This window comes from Narcine bancroftii, chromosome 5 (genome assembly GCF_036971445.1).
Source record: "Narcine bancroftii isolate sNarBan1 chromosome 5, sNarBan1.hap1, whole genome shotgun sequence".
Taxonomy (NCBI): domain Eukaryota; kingdom Metazoa; phylum Chordata; class Chondrichthyes; order Torpediniformes; family Narcinidae; genus Narcine; species Narcine bancroftii.
In genome coordinates, this window is record NC_091473.1 from 243,668,837 (window position 1) to 243,696,197 (window position 27,361).

Below are 27,361 nucleotides of genomic sequence, written 5' to 3' on the forward strand. Positions count from 1 at the left end.
AGAATGAGTTTGGGACCGCAGAGAATGAGTTTAGGATAGCAGAGAATGAGTTTGGGACCGCAGAGAATGAGTTTAGGACCGCAGAGAATGAGTTTGGGACCGCAGAGAATGAGTTTAGGACCGCAGAGAATGAGTTTAGGACCGCAGAGAATGAGTTTAGGATAGCAGAGAATGAGTTTGGGACCGCAGAGAATGAGTTTAGGACCGCAGAGAATGAGTTTAGGATAGCAAAGAATGAGTTTGGGATAGCAGAGAATTGGGACCGCAGAGAATGAGTTTGGGACCGCAGAGAATGAGTTTAGGACCGCAGAGAATGAGTTTAGGATAGCAGAGAATTGGGACAGCAGAGAATTGGGACAGCAGAGAATTGGGACAGCAGAGAATTGGGACAGCAGAGAATTGGGACAGCAGAGAATGAGTTCGGCACAGACTAGAAGGGCCTGTTTCTGTGCTGCAGTGTTCTCTCATTCCAATATTGAAAGAATCCCCTCCTTTTCACACGCCCGCTTCTGCCTGGTATTTGAACGCGTGAGCGGCGATCAGGTCCCGCCCGGAGGCAGGAGCAGCCACGAGTCACATGCGTCTCTGGCTTTGGGCTCGTCGGATGGTACAGCTGAGTGCTCTCATGTTTCGCTGAAGCCCTTCCTCCCCGCCTCCCCCCCCCCCCCCCCCCCCCCCCCAACCCCTCCTCGCCGTCCGTCCGGGAGCACCGATCAAGTTGATGACCGAGGAGTGTCGGAATGGAAGCGGTCCCGGCTCAGGTCTGGAGATGTCCCCAGCAAGTTTGAAAAGTCTCCTTTCCTTCAATCCCCAAACTTTTGTCTGCACGTTTTAAAAAGTTTACGCCTCTCTCTCTTTTTCTTCCCCTTCTTCCCTGTAATTTCAGAAGCTCCCTGAATTTAAACTCGACCTTCGTCCTCTCAAAGAGCCGCTCGGATTCATCAAAGTCCTGGAATGGGTGGGTGTTGCAGGAGTTTCATTCTCCCCGCTGGTGCCGGTGGATTTTTTTTCCTGAAAGGAGTGTTATTCGGTGCCGCTCTGAAGCCGGCTCGAGTCGAAAGGCTGACGGGAGAGGCGTTTATGCTTGAACTTGGGGGCGGAGGGGGGGGGGGAGGGGGGGGGAGGGGGGAGGGGGGGGGAGGGGGGGGGAGGGGGGGGGAGGGGGGGGGAGGGGGGGGGGAGGGGGGGGGGGAGAGGGAGAGAGGGAGGGGGAGGGGGAGGGGGGAGGGAGGGGGGGAGGGGGGGGAGGGGGGGAGGGGGGGGGGAGGGGGGGAGGGGGGGGGGAGGTGGGGGGGAGGGGGGGAGGGGGGGGGGAGGGGGGGGGGGAGGGGGGGGGGAGGGGGGGGGGGAGGTGGGGGGGAGGGGGGGAGGGGGGGGGGAGGGGGGGGGGGAGGGGGGGGGGAGGGGGGGGGGGAGGGGGGGGGGAGGGGGGGGGAGGGGGGAGGGGGGGAGGGGGAGGGGGAGGGGGGGGGAGGGGGGGAGGGGGAGAGGGAGAGAGGGAGGGGGGGGGGAGGGGGAGGGGGAGGGGGGGGGGAGGGGGAGGGGGAGGGGGAGGGGGGGAGGGGGAGGGGGAGGGGGAGGGGGGGAGGGAGAGAGGGAGGGGGGGGGGAGGGGGAGGGAGGTGGGCAGATGTGTCATCTTCCTACGGGTATGCGCGGCACTGAACCCGGCCGGGATTGTTGGGGGTGCGGGGGGGTGGTGGTTGGACTGAGGGTCTCGCAGGATTCCTGGAAGGGAACCCGACCAAAAGGCAGTTGATACTTGGGACAGGGTTGGGACGCTCCTGTCTTTAATTTTCTATGGATACTGCGTGACCCGCGGTGTTTCTCCAGCACTGCATTTAATTAAAAAAAAATCTCCCAATATCAAATTGCTGGCTTCGTAGAGCAATGTAGGTTCAGCATTGTTGACTTGGCGTGTGCTGCTTTATTGCTTCGGAGAGGTTAGAAAGCGCATTTGCTTTGAGCCAGGATTAGAATGCATATATTTTGAAAGCAGAAATTGAACTACCAGAGGTGGGAAAAGGTTTAAATCAGGCTGCTGTAAGGGGTTGGAGTGGATTCTGATTGATGTTGTGTGTAAAAGGAGTCTCCAAGTATGAATGGGTGTTGGATGAGATTTTTATTCATTCGATGGGCTGGGAATGGGATGGTCCAGGATTTTGACCCAGCGACGAAGTACGGGCAATATTTCCAAGTCAGGATGGATGGCTTGTGGTTGGAGAGGGCAACTTCTTGAAGGTGGTGCTCCTGCGCCTTTACCGCATTAGCCTTCCAGCTGGCAGAGGAGGTGGGTTTGAAAGGTGACGGTGCAGCATATCGATGGTGGGGTGATGTAAAACCACAATGGTACTCACCATGTCAAACTGTCCTTTATATAGCCAAGATTTAAAAAAAAAACATTATTTGGGCTTGAGCCCTTCATCAAGATTTATGTGGTGGGGTGAGTGGGTGTGGATGGGGAGTCAGTCAGGCAGTTGAGCTAGTGTGCACTCATCCAGGCAAGCAAAGAGTATTTCATCAAACACCTGTCTCCAGCCTTGTGAATGTGGATTGGCTTTGGAAGGTTATTAGCCTCAACCAGTTTATGGAGAATGGAAGATTAGCCATTAGTGCATTGGAATAGTCCAGTTGAGAACTGAGAACATGGAGATCTACAGCACAGGCCCTACTCCAGCAATTGCCTAGAATTTTGCAACTGCAGACCCTCCATTTTTCTCAGTTCCACACACCTATCCTATAGTATCTTGGAAGATCCTGTTGTACCAGCCTCCATCACTGTTGCTAGCAGCTCAATCCATGCATCCACCATGCCGTGTGTGAAAAACTGACTACTTACTCCGGAGTACCTTAGAACTATGTCCCCTTGCTTCGGTTTCCTCCCACTCTTCCGAATCTACTGGGGGTGTAGGGTAATTGGGCGGCACAAGCTCATTGTCCGAAAGGGCTTGTTACCATGCTGTAGGTCCAAATTAAACCTTAACTTGTGACAGACATCGCTTTGTGAGCCTGAGTTGACGGATCAGGTCCTAATCCAGGACAGGGGTGCTGCACTGTACCATATTTTGTCAGCCTGTTTGAGTGAGAGGCCCTTCCCCCAAGGCCTTGAAGCCACATAAGACTGGGACCCAACCTCTCCATCAGCAGATGGTATGCTGTCTAACATGCTGCTGGAACTTTCTGCAGTGTTTTCTTCCCCATGTGTGAAGCTGGAATTTAAATTTAGTTTGTGGAGTGCCTGTGTGAGATTCACACCAGTGGGTTGTGCACTGGTTGATGGCTGTAGCTGCAGCTTTCAATTTTGTTACTATTATTAGCCACTGGAGTGGGCTTTGCAAAATAATCAGTACTTGATTGCACTGTATACAAATTAACCCTATATTGTCTGGAAAATTTAAAAAAACAATGCTGAAGAAACTCAACAGGACAAATGGTGTACTTTATGTAGCAAAGATAAAGATTCATAACCAACGTTTCAGGCCTGAGCCCTTCATTAACTTGTGAGCAAAATGCACTGTTTGACCTGCTGAGTGTCTCCAGCATTGTTTTTTTAAACTTCAGTCACTGTTTACAGATTTTTGTTTAACTGTCTGGAGTTTAGGCTTGCACAAAGGATTTAATTTCCCACTTGTCTTGATCTTGGAAGAGCCATTGCAGGATATGAACAGGTTTCTCACTCTCGTTCTGACACACCGCTGTTGTCCAGTAAACACTTTGAGTGATAACATGCATAAGCTGTTTAAAAACAAATCCTTCATTTTGTAGAAGAGTTTTGTGACATACCGAATATTGTTGTAATGACAAAACCTGCCTGATAGCTGGTTATAACTAGTTGCCCTGGCACTGTTCCCTTGCAAAGAGCAAACATGTTGGGTGTTTTGGTGGTTTCAATGCTGAGTTTTGGGCTAATCAACATTATAGTATCATAAATAAAAAAGTAAAATAAAAACAGGAAAAGCTAGAAAAATCCAGATCAAGCAATATGTTGGGAAAGAGAAACAGTTAACTTTTCAGCTCAAACTTTTTTGTCAAAACCTCAATTCAGGGAGAGCTCCAGACCTGAGTGTTTTTTTTTTACCATTGTGCCTGCTTTAAGCAATTCTAGCTTTCATTTGTATCAGTGGTTTTCAAACTTTTTCTTTCGAGGTAATCCATTAGTAATCACAGAGCACCTATGGCATATGTGAGTGGAAAGAAAAAGTTTGAAAACCACTGATTTATCTTGGGAATATCACACTTGAAGAGTTCTGTACTCCATATTATTAAATGGATAACAGATGCACGAAGATGTAACAAAAGGTTTGCAAGGTTGACCCTGTAACAGAGAGCAGAATCAGAATTTAGTGTCATGAACGTGTCACGAAATTCGTTGTTTTGCAGCAGCGTCACGGTGTAAACGTTTCTAGAAACCACCTTACAAAATAAAGAACAGTGCAGGAAAAAAGTCAAAGTGACACTGCGTCTGTGATGCATTGTTCATTCAGGAATCTCATGGCAGAGGGGAAGAAATTGTCCTTGTGCAGCTGAGCGCTCCTCTTCAGGCTCCTGAACCTTTTTCCCCAGTGGTAACAGAGTGAAGAGGCCATGGCCTGGGAAGTAGAGGTCCTTGAGGATAGGGGCTGCTTCCTTTAAACACTGCCTCTTGTAGATGTACTCAATGGAATGAAGACTGGTGCCGTTGACAGGCTGAGTTAACCACTCTGGAGTTTTTTTTTCTTGGCCCTCAGTACCAGACGGTGATGCAACCACCCAGAATGTTCGCCACAGTACATCTGTAGATGTTTTCAAGGCTCTTTGGTGATGTACTAAATCTCCTCAAACTCCTCACAAAGTATAGTCACTGGTGAGCCTTCTTCGTGATTGCATCAATGTGACAGTTCCAGGGCAGATTCTTGGAGATGTTGACTCCCAGGGATTTGAAGTTCTTGACCATCTCCTGACCCCCTCGACGAGGATTGGTTTGCGTTCTCCTGATTTCCTCCTGAAGTCCACAGTCATCTCTTTGGTTTTGCTAACATTGAATGCAAGATGGTTATTGTGACACCACTCAACGAGCTGATCTACCTCCCTCCTGTTCACTTCCTCATTGCCGTCTCTAATTCTGCTGATAACCATACAAAAATTTGTAGATAGCATTGGAATTGTGCCTGACCACTCTGTCATGGGTGTAGAGTGAGTGAGATTAAATGGCTGAGGTGTGATAAATTGTTAAAATCAAGAAGGATTCTATATTATCTGACCCTAAAAAAGCCCCCCCCCCCCACACTATTAAAGCATATAATTACAATGTGGAATAAAATTAATGGTTAAATTGGGGATGGAGGTTGGGGGGGGGGGGAGAGAGGGGGTCTTTCACCCCTGGTTCAAAATGTGCTAATTTCATTAACGATTGATGATAAAATCCTGGACACTTAGTCCCAGAGGGGTCAAATGTATTGAGGATTGTTATGAGGAGGGATAATTTATGACGTTTGAGGAAATTAGGAATAAATATGGAGTTTCAAATACATTAAAAAAAAATGCTATCTTCAGTTAAGATCTTATTTAAGGGACAAATTAGGTCCAGCACCAACTTTACTATTAGTGAAGTGAAATAGAGACTCTGGTTTGAAAAGGGTGCACAAAAAAATTTACTTCAAAACTGTATTCCTTACTTCAGATGGGAACCCTTAAACAAGGGCTTGATAAATCAAGGCAAAGATGGGAATCGGGTTTGGGTATAGATATTGATCCATTTTGCTGGTCTGACAGGATAGCAAGATTAACCTGATCAATGTAAGATACAACTTCTCGCATCAGCTATACCTTACTCCACAAATGTTACATAAATCAAGATCGGAAATATCAGACCAAGAAATAGGTATGTTCTTGGATTCAACTTGGTCAGGCTCTAAAGTGAGGCATTTCTAAGAAGATTTGGGTAATCTCAAATAAAAATTATTGGAATTTGATGCCCTCAGGCACCTGAATTATTTTTATTGGGGAATTTAGAAGACATAAGACCTAAAATGAGGCTGGCAAAATATCAGTTAAAATTCATTAAGGTCACTTTAGCAGTGGCCAGAAAATGTATAGCAGCTACTTGGAAATCTGATTCCCAACTAGGTTTAGTTCGCTTGAAGATAGAAATGTATCGTTGTATTTCCCGTGGAGAATATCACCTCTAACCTCGGAAACAGGTGTGATGTATTTTCAAGGATATGGAATTCATACCTAAATTCTTAATGATTTCCCCCTTCCTGTCTCTTCCACCGCCTCCCCCAACCCCAGTGCTCGCAGCGCCGTGGACCATAGATAAGTGAGGTTATTGGTCCCTTGATGGGAGTGGGGTTTATCCCAGGTGAAGCCAATCTTCTTTTTTCTCTTTTTCTTCTTGTTTCTTGGGGGTGGTAAGGTTCCTCTTATTTTGTTCTTCTTTCTCTCTATTGTCTTTTTCTCTTTGGTTCAACATGGACATTGAATTTGCATTTTTGTAGTATTGTTGTAATTTTTCTTTCTAATAATTGAATCACATGTTGACTCTTTTTCTCACTTTAACATTGACATGCGATCAACATTTGTATTGATGTTTTTCTTTTTGATTATTCTTAGTTTTGACTGCATGTTGATTGAAAATTCTCAAAATAAAATATTCCAAAATAAAAGTTAAGAAGGTTTGCTGTGGAGCAACTATTAATGTTCTACTTGTGCAGAAATCTAAAATTCTTGGACATGCAAATACTTTACAAAGGAAAAGAACTTGGCAATGCAGGGTCATGAGGCGAGAACTCTTTGCTGTCAGGAGTCATTGTGGGGAAAAATAAGACTTGTGCATTTTGGATGCATATGTTGATAGTTTTGGACATGACCCTACAGCTCAGAAACTGGTCCACCCTGCCAGCCATCTTGTATACTGATTCCATTAACCAGTTCTTGATCTGTAACCTTCCATGCATTGGTGACTCTAGTGCTCTTCCCCATAATTTGGAATGGGAAGAGGGGGTTGTGTGGAGTGTAATATAGGCTTTGGTTGAATTACCCATTTCTGCCTGGTTTGTTTTCTGTTCTTTTGTCTCTGCAGATTTTTGCTATATTTGCATTTGGAACATGTGGTGGTTATTCAGGAGAGAGTGTGGCTTCTGTTAAATGTATACGTGGCAAGGAGGAGTTGATCTCTGTCCACTTCCATTATCCCTTCAGGTAGGTATCATTGTATCTGGTGTAATCTGATCAGCTATGGGAAGGAATACCATTTTCCCAACCCTGGCCTCTGTGGAGCTTTGCACTGGTAGTCAATTGCTTCATCTGGTTTGCTCTGCCATGATTAAAGTTTCCATTTACAATGACCCTCCAAAATCTCCACCAACTCTTTCACAGCACACAAAGCTCCCAAAACCCTGTTTATGGCATCATCACCATTCTGCTCCCGTGCTCAGCTTCTCCCAAGACTTGAGTAAAATATGAAGGTCTGCAAACTCTGTGATTTTAATAAAAACACAATGCTTGACAAGCTCAACAGATCAAACAGTAGCAAAGATAAACATTCATAACCAATGTTTTGGGATTCAGATTTATTGTTAGAGTGCATACTTGACATCACAAACAACCCTGAGATGCAACCTTTAGCTCTTCATCAAGGTATTAGCAAAATGTAGGCAGGTGCCTGAACAAAGGGAAGGGAGAGGGGGGAGGGTTTCTCTTAAAATGATTCGTTGCAGGGATATTCATAAAGTATCACTATATGCAGATGTTTTATTGTTATGTATTTCCAATCCTGAAAATTCTATTCCTGCAGTTTTATCTTTATTAGCCCAATTTAGTAATTTTTCAGGATATAAACTGAACTTAAATAAAAGTGAATTATTCCCTTTTAATGGATGGGTTCCTATTTATGATAGTTTGCCTTTTAAAATAGCTAGAGACCATTTTATATATTTAGGGATTAAGATTACTAAAAAACATAAAGATTTGTTTAGGACTAATTTTTTCCCTCTATTGGACCTGATCGGTAGTTTACTTACCAATTGGTCACCATTATCCCTATCCATGATAGGCTGAATTAATGCTATTAAGATGATGATCTTACCTAAATTTTTATATATATTCCAAGCTATACCTATTTTTGTTCCTAAATCTTTTTTTTGATAAGGTCGATTCTAAATTGTCCTCGTATATCTGGCAAAACAAGAATCCTAGATTGGGGAAAAAATATTTACAGAAATCTAAACTAGAGGGAGGGTTGGCATTACCCATCTTTAGAATTTATTACTGGGCAATTAATATTAGTTACTTAAGGTATTGGTTGAATTATTCAGAATTATCTCTAAATCCCCATTGGGAAAATTTAGAAATTAAACCGATACAAAATTTTTCAATTAGCTCTATTTTGGGAGCTGCTCTCCCTTTTACTCTTACTAAATTATATAAACAAATTGATAATCCAATGGCTAAACATACACTACGTATATGGTTTCAATTCCGGAGATTTTTTGGCCTAACTCATTTTATCTTGGAAACTCCTATTGTACTAAATTTCCTTTTTCGTCCCTCTCTAATTGATTTATTTACTCTGGAAAGTTAAAGGTATAACATGCTTTTCGGATTTATTCTTGGATAACTCTTTCATGTCATTTGAACAATTATCCATGAAATATGATTTACCTCGATCTCATTTCTTTCGATATTTGCAGATTAGGAGTTTCTTAGTTTCGACTTTACCCTCTTTTCCCAATCGGGAGACTACGACTGTTTTAGAGGATATACTATATTCAAAATTCCCTCCAAAAGGTGTGATATCTAAATTATATAATATAATTACAAAAATAAATTCTGGGACTTTTGAAAAGTTTAAAAATGATTGGGAAAGAGAACTCAATCTTCATATTTCGAATGAAAATTGGAATAAAATTCTGCGACTGGTAAACTCTTCTCTATGTGCAAAACATTCACTAATACAGTTTAAAGTTGTTCATAGAGCTCATATGTCTAAAGATAAACTCCATCGCTTTTATTCTCATATCGATCCTATATGTGATAAATGTCAATTGGAAATAGCTTCCATTACACATATGTTTTGGTCCTGTCCCTCTTTACAGAATTATTGGAAGGAAATTTTTTCCATTATATCTACTGTTTTGAATATTGATTTACAACCACATCCCATTACTGCAATTTTTGGATTACCTATGATAGATTTGACTTATTTATTTCTTCCTGCGGATCATATGATTGCTTTTCTTACACTAATGGCTAGAAGATCTATACTATTCAATTGGAAAGAGGTTAATCCTCCCACTGTTTTCCAATGGTTTACCCAAACTATACTATGTTTAAATTTAGAGAAAATTAGAAACTCTGTCTATGAATCCCCTTCTAAGTTTGAGTTAACCTGGCGACCATTTATTCAATATTTTCATTTGTGGTGAGAAACATGCTGATTCTTTACTTTTTAGGTGCTTCGCTAAGCACCTTTGCTCCGTCCGCGACGGGGACTCGCGTTGCTCCGTCCGCGACGGGGACTCGCGTTGCTCCGTCCGCGACGGGGACTCGCGTTGCTCCGTCCGCGACGGGGACTCGCGTTGCTCCGTCCGCGACGGGGACTCGCGTTGCTCCGTCCGCGACGGGGACTCGCGTTGCTCCGTCCGCGACGGGGACTCGCGTTGCTCCGTCCGCGACGGGGACTCGCGTTGCTCCGTCCGCGACGGGGACTCGCGTTGCTCCGTCCGCGACGGGGACTCGCGTTGCTCCGTCCGCGACGGGGACTCGCGTTGCTCCGTCCGCGACGGGGACTCGCGTTGCTCCGTCCGCGACGGGGACTCGCGTTGCTCCGTCCGCGACGGGGACTCGCGTTGCTCCGTCCGCGACGGGGACTCGCGTTGCTCCGTCCGCGACGGGGACTCGCGTTGCTCCGTCCGCGACGGGGACTCGCGTTGCTCCGTCCGCGACGGGGACTCGCGTTGCTCCGTCCGCGACGGGGACTCGCGTTGCTCCGTCCGCGACGGGGACTCGCGTTGCTCCGTCCGCGACGGGGACTCGCGTTGCTCCGTCCGCGACGGGGACTCGCGTTGCTCCGTCCGCGACGGGGACTCGCGTTGCTCCGTCCGCGACGGGGACTCGCGTTGCTCCGTCCGCGACGGGGACTCGCGTTGCTCCGTCCGCGACGGGGACTCGCGTTGCTCCGTCCGCGACGGGGACTCGCGTTGCTCCGTCCGCGACGGGGACTCGCGTTGCTCCGTCCGCGACGGGGACTCGCGTTGCTCCGTCCGCGACGGGGACTCGCGTTGCTCCGTCCGCGACGGGGACTCGCGTTGCTCCGTCCGCGACGGGGACTCGCGTTGCTCCGTCCGCGACGGGGACTCGCGTTGCTCCGTCCGCGACGGGGACTCGCGTTGCTCCGTCCGCGACGGGGACTCGCGTTGCTCCGTCCGCGACGGGGACTCGCGTTGCTCCGTCCGCGACGGGGACTCGCGTTGCTCCGTCCGCGACGGGGACTCGCGTTGCTCCGTCCGCGACGGGGACTCGCGTTGCTCCGTCCGCGACGGGGACTCGCGTTGCTCCGTCCGCGACGGGGACTCGCGTTGCTCCGTCCGCGACGGGGACTCGCGTTGCTCCGTCCGCGACGGGGACTCGCGTTGCTCCGTCCGCGACGGGGACTCGCGTTGCTCCGTCCGCGACGGGGACTCGCGTTGCTCCGTCCGCGACGGGGACTCGCGTTGCTCCGTCCGCGACGGGGACTCGCGTTGCTCCGTCCGCGACGGGGACTCGCGTTGCTCCGTCCGCGACGGGGACTCGCGTTGCTCCGTCCGCGACGGGGACTCGCGTTGCTCCGTCCGCGACGGGGACTCGCGTTGCTCCGTCCGCGACGGGGACTCGCGTTGCTCCGTCCGCGACGGGGACTCGCGTTGCTCCGTCCGCGACGGGGACTCGCGTTGCTCCGTCCGCGACGGGGACTCGCGTTGCTCCGTCCGCGACGGGGACTCGCGTTGCTCCGTCCGCGACGGGGACTCGCGTTGCTCCGTCCGCGACGGGGACTCGCGTTGCTCCGTCCGCGACGGGGACTCGCGTTGCTCCGTCCGCGACGGGGACTCGCGTTGCTCCGTCCGCGACGGGGACTCGCGTTGCTCCGTCCGCGTGTGGTGAACGGTATGGTCCTGGGAACTATGGTCTCCTTACTTGAGAAAATGGTACAGAGGAAGTTCACCGGGTTGATTCCACGGATGAGGGGGTTCGCCTATGAGGAGATATTGAGGCATCAGCGACTATACTCTCTGAAATTTAGAAGAATGAGAGGGGATCTTATAGAAACATAAAATTATGAAAGATATTGATAAGATGGAGGTAAGAAAGTTGTTTCATTTGGTGGGAGAGACATGAACTAGGAGGAGGAACTGCTTTTCCCAGAGGGTGGTGAATCTGGAATTTGCTGCCCATCGAAGCTGTGGAGATGTTGGATAGATGTTTAGAGGAACGGAATTAAGGGATGTGGGGAAAAGGCAGGTAGGTGGAGACAAGCCTATCATCAGATCAGCCATGATCTCATTGATGCAGGCTCAATGGGCTGAATGGCCCACAGCTACTTGTATTTCTTATGTTCTTGTGTGTTATAGAACAAATAGTCAGGATACAAGTATATAGTTCTTCGAATGTGGTGACACATGTAGTCTGGATGGTGAACAAAGTGTTTGGTCCAATTGCCTTCATTAGGGCATCGAATACAGGATTTAGAAAGGTAATGATGCCATTGCAAGATACTGGTAAGACTATGATGGAGTATTATGTGCTGTTGTGGTCACCCAGTTATCCAAAATATCATTTAGGATAGAAAGGGTACAGAAAGGATCCACAAGAATATTACTGGAAATGGTTAGGTGTGAATTATAACAATAAGCTAGAAATTTGCTCTGTGGAGTGCAGGAGACAAAGTGGGAGGAGACCTAATTGAGGATTTGGAACTTGGTAATTTTGCAGCTGGTAAAACTTGCCCTGTGGCCACACTTTGTATCCCAACTGCATACCTATGATATTCCCGATCCTGGCTCTAGCTACACGTGGCCCACACTCCCAGTAATACATTGATGGCCTCTCTGATCCATGGACAATGAGGTCTTGTTGTACAAATGACTGAGCCATTGGGATTTATGAACATTCGGGTCCAGAATTATTTGAGTCTAGCAGTATTTGGTCACTTCCAATCCAGGTTAAAGGGGGAAAAAGACCCTTGCAAGTGAAGCCTCTTATTTCTGATATTTGAGAAATTCTGATACTTGAATTTCGACCTAAAATGTAAGTTTTGAGCGATGCTCTTTGCAAGATGACCCTCCCCCCCCCTCCAAAAAAGGGCACACTGCTAACCAGTGGATGCTGTTGAAGCAAATCACAATATTTTAACTCCAACTTACCCTGTAAAGGTTTTAATTTTATTGGCATATTTTAAAATAAACCACCATTGCCTCCTGTAACAGGCTATTTAAAGCCTGCACAGAGCTGACGGCAGTCAGGCTGGGCAGATGGACCCCACAGGCGAGTGCTGAGACTTCATTGATTAACGAACAGGACATGTGCAAGATTGTGTGGGAAGATAGAAGAGGTGTTGAGACTTCACTGTCAAGGTGTGGATTTTAGACCTGGCAAACAACACGACCAAATTTTTGAGGTGACACGAGTTTCGAGGATCATCCTAAATGTCAGCATCTATGGTACTTTCTCTAACCACTTGTCTTGCGTTGTAGGTTAAACAGAGTTTCTTACCAAGCACTCACCTGTAATAATGTGACTGTTTATAACACCGTGTATCTGAATGGAGACTTCTCCTCATCTGCGGAATTCTTTGTGACGATTGGAGTGTTTACATTCCTATACTGCATGGCAGCTCTGTTGCTGTATGTAGGATATCAGAATTTCTATCTGCAGAACAAGTATGTGCCTCTTGCTGTAAGTACCATTGTTTAATGCAACCATCTCTACACTAATTTGTAAGCATGCTATTGCACCTTAACAATCTCTGAGCGTGCGCTTCTCTGATATAGTCCACTGACCTGAAATCAATAGCCACTTGTACAAAAGAGCATTACTTTTTATTTCTAAAGTTCTTTGAAATCTTTGAATTATCAATTAAATTTTGCATTTGAGAAAAATATGGAAAATGACCTCTTTTCTAGTTGTTGTAAAATGAGCACCAGCTGACTGCAGGGAGCAATCTCTTTACCTGCAGGAAGACCACCTAAGGGGCTGACTCCACCTGGCTGGCTGAATATAAACCTGAGCGAGTCACATGGGGAGCCACCAAGGCATGAACTGGTGTTCAGACTTTTACTGGAATAAAGCCTGTTGTACAGTCTCTTCTGAGTTTATGCTTGCTCGCTGCTACCTCAGCAGAGCACACTAGTCACGGGGATCTGTAAGAAATGGGATAGATCTATATTTGGAATCATTCCTTATGAAAACACATGGAGTTGTAAAATTCTGGGTGGTGTATTCAAGCTAAAGTTATTAAGCACTCTCTTTTAGTAAGGTCAGTTCGGTTACAACGCTGTTATAGCATCAGTGATTGGGACTCTGGTTCAAATCTTGCACTGTCTGTAAGGAGTTTATACGTTTTCCTCACATCTGCGTGGGTTTCCTCCAGGTGTTCCGGTTTTCTCATCGTCAAAATTTACCAGGGTGCAAGTCAATAAGGTGTAATTGGGGCAGCACGGGCTCATGGGCCAAAAGATCTTGTTACCGTGCTGTATGTACGTCTAATATTGGATCACAGAGGGGGAGACAGAGTTTGGGATACTCGAGAATCTTCAAAACCAGAGATGCCTGAGAGACTGCAGGTGCTAAATTCTACAGCAACACCCAATCTGCTAAAGGAACTCAGCAGTCCATATAACCATTTACGGAGCGGAAACAGGCCATGTTGGCCTTTCAAGTCCGCACCGGTTCACTGATTTTGTGCGCCCTCTTCAGGCATTGGTCCCGGTAGATCTTCATTCAATAATGATGGACGAATTCAATGCAGATGGAATCAGTAACTATCTCGAGCAGCATCATTGAGAGATAATGAATTGTCAGTGTTTTGGTGATGAATGGTTCTGGCTTGAAATGTTGACAGGTTTTTTTTCCCCTCCCACTGCTGCTGAACTTCTGAGTTCTTCCAGCAGATCGTCGCCTTAGAAACTGACCTTGCATTTGTCTGCAAGTCAATCCATGTGGTTTTGTTCTCGGTACAAATTTTAACAGTACATTTAAAGTGCTCTTGTGTGAATTTCATTATTTATTGCACTTAATGACTTGGAAGTAAACTAGACATATAACCATCTCGAACAGGGCTTATCTTTGGCTGCAAATAGATTTCAGGTAAGTCTGGACATGTTTTATATTTGTCCAATTTGAATTTGATGAAGCCTTGTGGCTTTGCGGGGGAAAACTTGCTTTTAGTACTGTTGGAATCAAATCAGACCTCCAATCTATTGGTATGGCAACCAATGGTATCTGCCCACTGATCAGAACAGGGTTGAAGTTTCACCTCTACACCCTAGGCTCAGCAGAATTAGGTGATTGAAGACTGTGAACAAAAATCAATCTCTCTCATAAGTTTGTTTTATGAAATAGGAGGAGAGTTATTTATTTGCTTCTGAGCATCTACTGATCTTGCTCATCTGGGTTAACTTCAGTCCCCTCTACCATTGCACCATTTTGAAGTGTTAACCCCTTGAGGGTGTATGCCAGAATTGAGGTTTGCACTTGATGTCAATCATTCCTTCCTGCTTTGAACATGCGAGGCTTAACGTGGGTAAGGATAGTCCTGCACTCCTGCAGATGACTGTCTGGGAAATATAATTTTTAAATTTAGACATGCAGCACGGTAATGGGCCCTTCTAGCCCATGCTGCTTAATACCCCAATTAATCTACTTTTTTTTTGGAGGGTGGGAGGAAACCCACAGGGAGAACAATACAAATTCCTTACAAGCAGTGCTGGATGCGAGCCTGATCCTGCAATAGGGTTGTGCCAACTGTGCTGCCTTCTGTTTACGGAATTCAGAAGTTTGTGGATCAGGTTTAAGGTGTGTTAAAATTAATTGTAGTGGAAGAATAAGAAAACAATGCATTAAATAGAGATTTTGTTTGAAATCTTTCATCCTTGAATTTAATCTACATTGATCTGGAAGCAGAATGGAAAGGCAAAGAGTTGATGATGAAGCCTTTGGCTTCATCCAGTATTTGGGTAGCTGATCCAATACAAAATGGAGAAGAGGTTTTATGGGAATGGTGATGCTTTGGTGGTAACTGGGGGAGGTTATAAGATGTAAGAAATTAACTAGGGCTCGATGAGGGGCTTTAAACACTGATGATTGTGTCTTGTGTCGTGGAAGTGACTTCTTTCTGCCCCCCTTTTCATTGTATTCATTCCAATTATTGTTGAACCAATTCTCGAGTGAGTCAGTTATGACACCTGAAGCAGAAAGAATAGAATGAACTGGGTTTGAGTTTTAATGCAGATGGAAGAAAGGAAACTGAATTGGTACATTAGTGGACTGCTGTTCTGTAAAGAATTAGAGTTCTTAAATATAGCGGAGTCGAGGGATATGGGGAGAAGGCAGGAGTGGGGTACTGATTGTAGATGGTCAGCCATGATCACAGTGAATGGTGGTGCTGGCTCGAAGGGCTGAACCGCCTACTCCTGCACCTACTGTCTATCATTTATTTTCCGTAATAACAATGGAAGGATTTCTATCTTTCAGGATTTTATTGTGACTGTTTCCTTCGCGTTCTTATGGCTAGTCTCCTCCTCTGCATGGGCACAAGGACTGACTGACGTTAAGCGTGCTACAAATCCAACTGCTCTCATCAGCAATGTGGATGCCTGCCAGAGGCAGGATGTTGTCTGCACTCCAGGTGCTTTGCCCCCTATGGGTCGTCTTAATGCATCTGTGGTAAGTGTTGGCTATGCAAAGATAGTACTGTGAAGTCAAAGGGTTGGTCTGAGCTGTTGTTCTGCTTGGGAAGGATAGATTTATTGGGTTCCTTTCACTGGATTAAAATCTCAATGAAGCTTCACAGTCAATATATCCCTTGAGGCGCTTTTGCCTCGCACGGTCAAATTGTGCTTGGCAATGTCCCACAAAAACAATGTCGTAGATTTTGGCCAAGTTCTTGAATTGTGTCATTTGCTCTTTTATTTCTACCAAGAGGTCAGTCTAATATTTCATTTGCAGGATGACTTTTCCAGCAAAGCCCTGGCCATTCATTGTTACACTATCTTTATTGGGATTTGAACCCACCCTACCTTTCAAATAAGCGTTATCCATCGACCTATACCTGGTGGCATCTTCCGATATTTCTCCCTACAAAGGCAGAAAGATTATTAATAGTGAAGATCGTATATACGGTTCGAAGCAACTTCTTTTATCTTGGAGTATGAAAAGGACAATTGTGGTGAGACCTATTTTGCACCTCTGCCACATGTTCCAGTTTGTGCTCGGCACCAGTGGAAAACAAAAATATCTTTAAGGCTTTCAGGAGTCTTTCCTCTCCCTAGAAAGGGGTTTTAGCAGTAGCAGTGGTGACCATCTTGAGGGCACATCCTTCAGGTGGTTACAACCACATTGTATTAAAATCACATAGAAATTCCTTGAAGAGGGGCCTGGCCTGAAACCTGGGTAATATATCTTTACCTCCAATGGACACTGCGAGACTGGCTGAGTTCCTCTAGCATTTCTATTTGTGTTTTTAACAACACTGCAGACTTTTGTGTTTCACAATCACGTTGTAGCCATTAAGCAAGGATAGTTTTGTATCAATGAACCAAAATGTCAAAACGTACAAAAATGATAATAAACATGAAAATCTGCGAAAGCTGTGATTGTCATCTTAAACAAAAATACAGAAATGCTGGAGAAACTCAACAGTTCTTGCAGCGTCTATCAGAGGTAAAAAAAAAAAGCATAATTGATGTTTCGGGTCTTGAAATATGAAATGTCAGTTATATATCTTTACCTCCTATGGACCTATTAAGTTCCTCCAGCAATTCTGTTTTTAAACTTTTGGTGCAAAAATGATGACTTGGTTTACTTTATCTTCAACTGATTCGTTCAAGGGATTTTAAGAGCATCTCTTGCTTATCTATAAATTCTGTTGATTAAAGCTTTGGCTTACAGATCCAAGATGTTTGCAAATTGGACATTAATTCTTTCCCTCTCCACAGATATTTGGCTTCATGAACTTGATCTTGTGGTCGGGTAACAGCTGGTTCACATTCAAGGAAACGTCTTGGCACAAGCCAGAAAATCCACCGGTTGAAGATGCACAAGGCAGCAAAGTACAATACTAATTTTGTCATCTTCCTCCACCCCAATCCATGCCTCGCCCCAGAAGCCATCTTGTACAAATGCCTTAGGTTAGTGACAGACAACCTTCCAACCACCGAACCTTTTCAGGGAGGAATGGCTGCTACGTGGCAGAGAGGAAGTCACTTTGAACCATGCCTAAACAGTTTTGCGACTCAACCATCCCACAATCTTATTTCTGTCTCTATCCTCAGCGGAAAAGCTATTCCTCAACTTTAAAGTTTATGTTTTTACTTCTGATATCTTGCTTATAGAAAACACTCATGATTGGGTGATGCCAGTTTATGCTGCTCATGGTATCTATTTGCTTGTTCTACACAGTTATAACTTGTGAAACAAGAACATGTGTTCCAATGTTAATAAGAAAGTTTTGGGATATGTTCAAGGTCTTGGGGCTCAACTATTGCTCCCCAGTACAGTTTCATGTTTTAAAAAAAAAATTAAAAGAATTGACCAAGTGCACTGCCTTTCTCATCTCCTTCCTGACAATCCTTTTACTTAGTAACCTTTACTAATACTGTCCTTCATGAAATGTGAATGCCATGGGATCACTGCTCAGTAACACTACATAACTACTGCATCTCTTCCCACTTTCAGAAAGTCTTTCTCGGTTTGATTTTATTGCAGAGATCTTGCTTGGGAGGAGCTTGCACCTTGATGTGTTCCATATTTGTGTGTTCATATGTTTTTGCTTAACTTGGCTGTGCGGTGAGTGTAGTTTGGTGGGGTAAGGGCCTGGTCTTTTTGTATTATCCATGGGCTTTGGAGTTTTCGTCCTTGTCGATCACTGAAAACCAAGCCCCATCATGTTGAGACAAATCTTAATGCCAAACCAGCACAGATAAAGTCGCACAAAATCCAAACAATTTTTTTGTTGACTTGATGTGATTGGTCTTTCTTTCCCATTTGCGTACCATCATCTTTATCCCCACTTCAATGCTTTCCTCTATCCCGATCTTAGTATCAGCTCCAAGGATGGCTGGGATGAGAACATGAGTCACTACAACCTGCCATTGTGAATTGCTCACACTGAACCATACCATCTTCCTAGTTTATAGTCACGTGTTCTGTGAGTATTAGCTTAGCAGTTGAAATATTCCCTTGCACACTTTAGAAAATGTATAAATTTCTGTCAGGTGTAAATTTTTGTCCCAGTTCCCAAAATAAAAGCATGGATTTTGCACAATCTAATCTGGGTTATTGTCAGAAAAGGAACTGATGGGTGATGAAGTGTAAGGAAATTAAGGGAAAGCTTTGTACTGAGTTATTAGCTTCTGTGGTTGAGAAACTAATAGCACCTTTGAAGAACAGGGTCTCCTACTGTTACAGGAAAACCTTGGGGGTATCAAGGGGTTGCTAGTATGGTTGGGAATATCTGGTGCTGAGCATTAATTTGGGAATGCATGCATTGGGAGTGGGATGAGGGCAAAGACCAAAACCGGGACTGGCATGTGCTGTAGTGGGTTGAAGGAAGTGCCTGTATGAAGGCTTGGGTGCTATTAACATTTAAGATATTTGGCTGCTTATCTTTGTATTTTGCTTCCACGCACACTTTGCGATCTACAAGTACCTGTTCTGCAAAACGGCCGCGTTTACAAAACATTGTAAGATTTTGGAAACTAATCCAGGCTGAAGGAAAGGGCACAGCCTTGCAAAATGCGTGAAGTGCCTTGTGTTCCTGCCAATCAGGCAGCTTCCTGTGATATCTGTAAATTGACAGCATTTGAGGAAAATGTAGCCTTGCAAAGGATTTGTTTTGTGATTGAAATAAAACTTAAATGTTGGCTCCGGTGTGTTTCTGTCCTTTTGCGAGAGGAAGTTTGTACAACTCAACTCTGCCAAGCCTAGGTTGAGTTCATGATGTTGCTGTCAACAGTTCCTTGTGCTATCTTCCCTTCTTCTCTCCCCCACCACCCAACTTTCCATTCCTGACCTAATTTAGCAGATTAGCCTTAAAGTCTGGTGGCAATGCTAGAATGGTTGATAAAGATTTTAGAGTATGGCTCCATTCTCTTGAAATCAGAACATGAGTGAACTGAATGAAGTTTGTATAGTTAAGGAGATGGTTGGTACAATAGGTGTACAAGTCTTGGGGGGGGGGGGGGAGGGTAATGCCCAAGGGAATTACTTTGAGGGTGGGGAGGGGGGATCCAAACCAAAAATGTGATCAAGATGGTCTGCCCATAAACAGCCATCAGATTGTAATTGGAGCCTTGGTGCTATGGATGATGGTTTGTGCCATTACATCTTATCCTGCCGATGGATTTGAAGTATGTTATGGAAATGGTGTTGGCAGGACCTCTCTAATACTTTGTTCCTTCTGTAGATTTCAGTGCACAGGAAGGGAAGAATCACTGCTAGCCAATGGACCATGAGCTGTCAGGTTTGATATCTTGATTTTCTTCAGGTGCCCAAAGATTGCTTTGAGTGTTGCCTCTTAACATTGTTGTGGCTTCTAAGATATGGGAACCATTTTGTTTTGGGTTTGTTGATGATCTTTATTATTAAAGGTCCTGTTGTACAAGGTGGTCAGACTAGCTGAGGACCTTTTATTGGTATTAAGTGTAAAGCATGCTCTCTTTTGTAAATGAGTTGACAACCTGTTCTTTACCAAGGTTGTGCATTTCCAAACACTACTCCAGCCAGTGACTGAGAAAGCGATCTTGGTCCTGCATCGGATAGAGCAAAGGTAAAAATGTGGAGGTCAAAAGGACTAAGCAGTTGCAGCTGACTCTTTAATTTAATCCATTATCTCAAGATGGAACGATTCCACAATCATTTGGAAACAGCTCTTTGGGCACCAGGAGGAAACCAGGAGTTTCAGTGAGACCTCTCTATTTACCCTTTAAAATTGATATTATGAGTTTCCTGGTAACTCTCCCTGTTCCCAGTGCGAATTTGTGACCAATTCCTGTCTACCTAGTTTTAGGACTGGAAGGATATTGTGCGCTTCCAAATCCAGAATAGCCATTTTGAATTGTCTGGTGCAGTGGTTCTCAACCATTTTTTCCCACTCACATACCACATTAAGTAATCCCTTCGTAAGGGATTAGGCAATAGGTGCAGAACTAGGCCATTCACTGTGATCATGGCTGACCATCCACAATCGGTACCCAGTCCCTGCCTTCTCATATCACTTGACTCCACTATCTTTAAGAGCTTCATCTAACTCTTTCTTGAAAGCCTCCAGAGAATTGTCCTCCACTGGCTTCTGAGGCAGAGTTCCACAACTCTGGGTGAAAAAAGTTCTTTCTCAACTCTGTGCTAAATGACCTACTCATTTTTCTTGAACTGTGGCCTCTGGTTCTGGACTCCCCCAACATTAGAAACATGTTTCCTGCCTCTAGTATGCCCAATCCTTTAATCCTGTGTGTTTCAATCAGATCCCCCTCATCCTAAATTCCAGTGTATACAAGCGTAGTCGCTCCAATCTTTCAACGTATGACAGTCCTGCCATCCTGGGAATTAACCTTGTGAACCTCTGCTGCACTTCCTCAATAGCAAGAATGTCCTTCCTAAAATTTGGAGACCAAAACTACACACGATACTCCAGGTGTGGTCTCACCAGGGCCCTATACAACTGCAGAAGGACCTCTTTGCTCCTATACCCCACTCCCCTTGTTATGAAGGCCATTAGGCTTCTTCACTGCCTGCATGCTTATTTTCAGTGACTGATGAACACCTTGATCTCGTACTTCTCCTTTTCCTGACACCACCATTCAGATAGTAATCTGCCTTCCTGTTTCTTGCCACCAAAGTGGATAACACATTTATCTACATTAAACTTCATCTGCCCATTCACCCAACCTGTTCAAATCACCCTACATTCTCATAACATCCTCCTCCCATTTTGCACTGCCACCCAACTTTGTGTCATTTGCTAATGTTACTATTAATCCCTTCAACTAAATCATTAATGTATATTGTAAATAGTTGCAGTACCAGTACCGAGCCTTGCACTAGCCACTATCTGCCATTCTGAAAGGGACCGACTGGTTAATCCCTACTGTTTCCTGGCTGCCAACCAATTTTCTATTCATGTTAGTACCCTTCCCCCAATACCATGTACTCTAATTTTGCCCACCAATCTCATTTTTAATTGTTCCTGTATCACTATTTACACTGGACAACGAAGATTTTACTTTCTGAACGCTTTCAGGTATATTTTATGGATTTTGGGCTACTCATCACAAAAATCACCTTAGAGTTCCTATTACCATTTTTGTAATATAAAAATATAATATAACCTATTTTTGTGATTTCCTGTCATTTTAACATGCTTCAAGCAGACAAAACCATGAATTGCAACATGTCATTGAAAATTCATTTTCTGCATTCTCACTTGGACGCCTTCCCTGCCCGTCAATGATGAAGTCGATGACAAACACGGTGAAAGGTTTCGCTAGGACATTGCGACCATAGAAAACCAGTATCGGGGAAATGGAATCCATCAATGTTGGACGCTGACACGGGAATGCAAACGAAAGTCAGCGACAAAACATTTTTAGGTCAGTTGAACTAACTAACGCAATGTGTCAGCGTAATTATGCGATTAAAAGTTGATGTTTCTCCAACTTCCTAGTTGAATAGCAAATCTGAAATGATCTGTGTGTTCAGCTTGAAGTTGTCTATCATTCCCATATTTTTGTTCAGGAAGCAAATCTTTGAGAGGTTGGGGGTGGGGGGGGGGGAAGAGAGAGAAGAGAGAGAGAGAGAGAGAGAGAGAGAGAGAGAGAGAGAGAGAGAGAAGTTCTCAGCGCCAGTTTTTATTAATGGTGCTTTGCTCTTGAAATGGCTGTTCCACAACTTCATAACACCAAGGTGAAAACATTACATCGACATTGCATACAAGGGCATACAAGCCCAGATTAGAACATTAATGGATGATCTCATTGTTTAAGATCAATGGATTTGATGAAGTTAATAGCTTCTATTTCAACAGAAGGGAAGATATGATGTCAAAATTGATTCTTCAACCAATGGGAGTAGAAATCTCTTAGCTTCTCCTGTTCCAAACAATTAGGCAGGAGTTTAATGCAATTTACATTAGAAAGGTGTTATAAAAATTAAAGATCTAAAGATGGTAGAAATCTGAAATTAAAATTGAAAGGCAATAATTTAAGTTCTCTGAAAGATGCTGTCCTTGATAATACAATACCAGCACTTCCCATTTCTGCCCTTCTGTGCAGAAATCTCTCAAAGCTGTCTCTCTGACAATCCAACATTCTCTAGACAGTTCCTTAGATACTTTATCTTGTAGTAATTTTGTTCTGACTGTGTACAGTCCCTCTGGCTATTGCATTATTGCAGTGTTGTCCATCTGCAGTGCTCTCCAGTGTTTTCTGTTTGCCATTACAACACTCCATAGATTACACAGGACTTTTTTTTCCCCCAAAAAGATTTTTACCCTGAAAAGAAAATTGGGGATTATGACGGACAACTTCAAACTGAACGCACAGATAATTTCAGATTTGCTGCATCACATAGGAAGTTGGAGAACCCCTGTCCTGATAACTGGTGCTGGTGTTAACCATTGCCGCCCTATCATTAACATTTATGCCTGATACGCTTCCAGTGTAAGCCCAGTATTTTCTTAATGCCTAGAAATTAATGACCTTTGGTTTGAATATATTCAATGATGGAGCATCCACTCTCCTGTGGGGTAGAAAGTATCAAAATATGAAATTTCTTCTCTGCATCCTTGAAAGCTTCTTCTGTTGTCGTAAACTCCACAGTTGCAGGAAATAATCGACCCCCGAATTTAGCTAGCCGAACCTGTCACAAATTCTACATGCTTCAAAGAGTGATTTTTTTTTAATGTGGTCCCAGACTTCTTGCAAACCAGGTCCAGTCTATAACAAATGCATCCTTTGGTCAGGAGGCCAAAGTGTAAGAAATATTTTGGATGCAGACTCTGAGACCCTGTGATACCCCACCAGTCTTAAATTATCGCTTCTTGTCTGGTAATCAACTCTCAATCCATGTCAATGCATTAACAGTAATTCCTGGTGCTCTCATCTTGTTGCTCAAGTTTCTTGAATGTCTTCTGAAATCCAAATGCACCACATCTCTTTTTTTGTCCTCTTCACTGCCTCTGTTAGTCCTATCCTCAAAAAGATGTTCTTTTCACAAATCCATGATGGTTTTCCTCAGTTCTTTTAAGATTTACAAGGTATGCTGTTATAAAATCATTTATAGATTACAGCACTTTGCTTACTGCTGATGTCAGACTCTCAGGGCTGTATTTATCTTTTTCTGTCCATCCATAAATAATAGGTCATATTTGTTATGCTACAATCCAGCAGATCAATTCCACAATTTATAGAATTCGGGAAGATTACAATCTGAAGCTCTGGAACGTAAATCACTGGGTGCTTGGGAATGATTAGCGTTCATGCTCACCAACATCTCCAGGACTTTTACTCTTTCATTACTTCATTCTTCATTTTCTAATGTCTGTTGGGATTTGTAGTCATCCATGAAGACAGTCACAAAGTAATTGTTTCATAACTATCATTTCCATTTTTCTTTATTAAAATCTGGTCCTGTTTGTAAGGACTCCTATTGCACTCATCAATCTTATGGGCTTTTTTGACCTATAAAAAAAACCTAACAGTCTGTTTATTTCCTACCAGGCTTTCTTTTCAATATCTTGGTAATTTTGTGAGTTCTAAAATGATCTTGGACTCTTCACTATTTTGAATGTTTCTTATCTAATTCACAGATGAATCGAGTTTCCTTTTGTACCAAAGGAATATATATTGCAACAAAGGATTATTTCTTGAAATGCTAACAATTACTGACACACAGTTCAAAGTATTTCTCTAGTCAACCTGCATGAGTTCCTGCTGGGTGCTCCTGTTTCCTTCCACCCTCCAAAAAGGTTAATTGGTGTATTTGGGTGGGACAGGGTTGTGGGCTGGAAGGGGCTGTTACTAAGTTGTAACTCTCAATGACAAAATTAACAACAGCCAACTCTCCCTTGTTTAGACAGAAGATTTCACATTGAGCTACATCACTTTCAAACCCAAAACTGGTCTGTAATAGGCCAGCACTTCTCAATACTCTTCCCAACAGTGCAGCACTCAGGCAATAATGATCCTGTGGCAATGCAGCCCTACTTCAGTAATTCAATGGGAGTGACTGTTTGGATTTTGCTCAAAGCATGAGATGTGGTTTTACATTTTGATCCACTGACAATGTAGTCACTCTGATGAAAAGGTGAATTTAAGTCAGAAAGATTCAGAACAGAAATTGACAGGATTTATATTTTTCTGCTGAAATGTCCTGTGGTGAAATCTTGGGCCTTGGACTTGGAATGCACCTTGTTACCGTTTCCTGGTTTCGAGCTACTGAGGCGAATTGTGCATCCAACCGATTTCTCTGCATCTCACTCGCCCACTCTTATGGTACTGCCATAATATCATGCGTCAGTTTTGTTTTTATAAAGTACGTGTTCAGCTGCAGCAACTAAGAATTTTTGGTGCATGTGCTCGTTCTTCAATATATATGATTATCATCCCTGCCCTCTCCCACAATCAGGTATTTTTATCAACCATCAGTTATTGCCCATCTCTTCCCCACCCAAGGACAGCTGGAAATGAAACCCAGATCCATGCCTTTGTTAATTGTAATGATCTTTCCAACAGCATAATTAACTGATCCAGATTCTATATTTAAGATTTATTGTCAGTATGTACACATCATGTACCTTGAAGTTCTTTTTCCTGCAGAATCACCACTTACTGAAAGAGCAAAAAAAAGCTGTACACAGTAAAGAAAGAAATATAAACAAATTGGCCATGCAATACAGAGAATCTGAAGAAAAAAAAACAATAGTCCTTCAAAGTTGTACAGGGAAGAGCTACTGTCAACCACTTCTAGAGCTTGTAAAGAAAGCACACCTGAAGCCTTTGATACCCATGGAGCGAATGTTGGAGATGGAAATCAGGTCTGGCAGCATCTACGGAAAGAGAAAGAGAGAATGTTTCAGGTCACTGACATATTTAATTGATTTCCAACAACTAAAGTTTTAAAAATTTGACCCTTCCATTGATGCTACTCGCCCTGTTGAGTTCCTGGAAATAGGTTTTATGCTAATTATGGACTTGATTAACAAAAGTGTTAACAGAAAAATTGCATTTAAGAGTAGTTAAATTTCATATAATTGACAGCAGACTGGAGCCACTAGTTGGCCTGAATTTCCCACCTCGCTGATAACACGAGGCAGCTAAGTTTTTCAAAAGGTTTTCTTCCTTTTTAAAAAAAAAATTGGGGATCATCAAAGATGTCCTCAAGCTGAACACGAAGATAATTTCAGAATTGCTGTATCGTGCGGGAATTTGAGGAAACCTTAACTTTTATGGAACTTGGTATGTCTAATTGCATATTGGTGTTGATATACTTGCATTATTTCTCAAAATGTTTTGCCGCTGATTTTCATTTGCACTCGGCATCTGATGCCTCTTGTGTCCGTGTCCAACACTAGTCGGCTAACGTCGATGCATTCCTGTTGCCCCGATACAACTTTTCCATGGTCACAATGTCCTTGTGAAACCTTTCACCATGTTCATCACCAAGATCAGCCGGGAAGACGTCTAAATACGAATGCAGAAAATTAATTTTCAATGACTTGGTTGTACTTCGTGGTTTTGTATGCTTGAAGTAGACTTAAAATAAGTTATCTTTTTTCAAAACAAAAAGTATGAGATAGGAAAATTTTATGGTAATTTAAAATCCATAAAATACACCCAAAAGCAAAATTTTAGTGGGCCAGTGTAATTAAGAATGAGAGCATAAAATTTGAAACCATTCAGTGGACATCAGGGCTAATGTCAGACCTGAGAAAGTTGATTAGTAGTTTTGGCCATGGGCGCTAGTGGGTGTAGAGACACCTTCCCAGCCATGACTGGCAGACCAGGTGTGTCGCCCTTGCCCGTCCGTGTCCCTGTCGCATTCACTCCCGTCGCTTCGGAATACGCCCTATAGCGGCCTCCGGCCACCTCAAGCCCCTAGTGGCTGGGTGAGGCCTCTGCAGCTTCCGAGGAAACCCCGCCCCTGGCACGCTGGCGCCGAGAACGCAGCGTGCCGGGAGCGCGCGCGGTGATGGCGGCTCGGGAGCGCGCAGTGTGTGATGATGGCGGCCTCGGAGCGCAGGCTCCCGAGTCCCGAGGCGTTCGTGGGCCAGTCTTGGAGCAGTTGGATCGAGCGGGCTGAGGCGCTGCAGCTGTCGGACGGTAAGTGGGTTCTGGAGCGGGGGGGGGGGGAGGCCGTTGTCGGCCTCCGGGGCCTTTCACGGCTCGAATTAGTGCACCTGGAGACGATTTAAACGGACAGACTGTGACCGGCCTCCTCCCGCACACAGACGGCAGCCGCTGGGTCCTAGCGCCCCGCCGTTGAGAAGTGACATCTGGGCTTCCGCTGGGTCCTAAAGCCATACTCAAAGTGGTGTTATTGAAGCCAGCGGGTAACACTGAGTCACAAAGTTGAGGAATGAAGTGTCTCTCCATAAAATCCAGGTTGACTCTTGGAGGAAATGTTGTTCGTGGGGAGATATTGTACTTTTCGTCCTCTTTTTCAGATGGAGGTTTAAACAAAAGATCCAAGGGCTGATATTTTGAACAACGTTGGAGCAATTCATCATTCAAAGTAGTAAAACACGAAAGTCTGCAGGCACCAGTAAAAACAATGCCGGATAAATTCAGCAGGTCAAACAATGTACTTTATATTAGCAAAGCTGAAGTTACATAACCCAAGTTTCGGCTTGAGCCCTTCAGGTATCTTGATGAAGGGCTCAAGCCCGAAATATTTGTTATGCATCTTTACCTTTGCTATATAAAGGACACTGTTTGACCTGCTGAGTTTCTGCATCATTCAAAGTAATCGAGCGACTAGGCAAAATGAGCTGTTATGTAACTTGGCAAGAGATAGAATGGCAAATGATTTAATTAGTGAACTACAAGGTGCAGCGGAGGTCTAAAGCGCCTTGAGGGTCTTGCACATGGAGCATTGAAATGTCATGAAGAGGTGCGGAAAAATCGCTAAAAAGCCCA

At 44.2% G+C, this 27,361-nt stretch overlaps 2 protein-coding genes and 1 long non-coding RNA gene across 4 annotated transcripts in view; 2 read left to right on the top strand and 1 right to left on the bottom strand.

The window, feature by feature from the left end:
* The first annotated feature begins 657 nt into the window (after nucleotides 1-657).
* Nucleotides 658-19,093, top strand: LOC138765117 (synaptophysin-like protein 2). Its single transcript, XM_069941891.1, has 6 exons — nucleotides 658-761; nucleotides 887-958; nucleotides 7,060-7,178; nucleotides 12,707-12,908; nucleotides 15,705-15,896; nucleotides 17,168-19,093. Exons 1-6 carry the CDS (start codon nucleotides 741-743, stop codon nucleotides 17,291-17,293), a joined length of 732 nt encoding a protein of 243 aa, XP_069797992.1. The 5' UTR covers nucleotides 658-740; the 3' UTR covers nucleotides 17,294-19,093.
* Nucleotides 13,129-26,681, bottom strand: LOC138765118 (uncharacterized). 2 transcript variants are annotated; one of them, XR_011358484.1, is made up of 5 exons: nucleotides 26,623-26,681; nucleotides 25,718-25,906; nucleotides 25,214-25,272; nucleotides 16,250-16,307; nucleotides 13,129-13,372 (listed from the first exon to the last, which is right to left on the bottom strand). It is a non-coding gene; the product is annotated as an uncharacterized lncRNA (long non-coding RNA). The 2 variants fall into 2 exon arrangements; XR_011358483.1 differs by lacking the exons at nucleotides 13,129-13,372; nucleotides 16,250-16,307 and having other exon boundaries at nucleotides 24,978-25,272.
* LOC138765116 (ataxin-7-like protein 1) overlaps nucleotides 26,404-27,361 on the top strand; it is a 42,007-nt gene continuing 41,049 nt past the window's right edge. Inside the window, exon 1 of the mRNA XM_069941890.1 lies at nucleotides 26,404-26,545. Within this exon, the coding sequence (XP_069797991.1) occupies nucleotides 26,443-26,545 (103 nt within the window). The 5' untranslated portion in view covers nucleotides 26,404-26,442. The remainder of the gene's footprint in view (nucleotides 26,546-27,361) is intronic.

Excerpts from the sequence above, each read along its gene's own strand:
- LOC138765117 (XM_069941891.1), top strand. The coding sequence starts at position 741 with ATGGAAGCGGTCCCGGCTCAG. Across the intron at positions 7,179-12,706 it reads CACTTCCATTATCCCTTCAG|GTTAAACAGAGTTTCTTACC; the intron begins GTAGGTATCATT and ends CTTGCGTTGTAG. Across the intron at positions 15,897-17,167 it reads GTCGTCTTAATGCATCTGTG|ATATTTGGCTTCATGAACTT; the intron begins GTAAGTGTTGGC and ends CCCTCTCCACAG.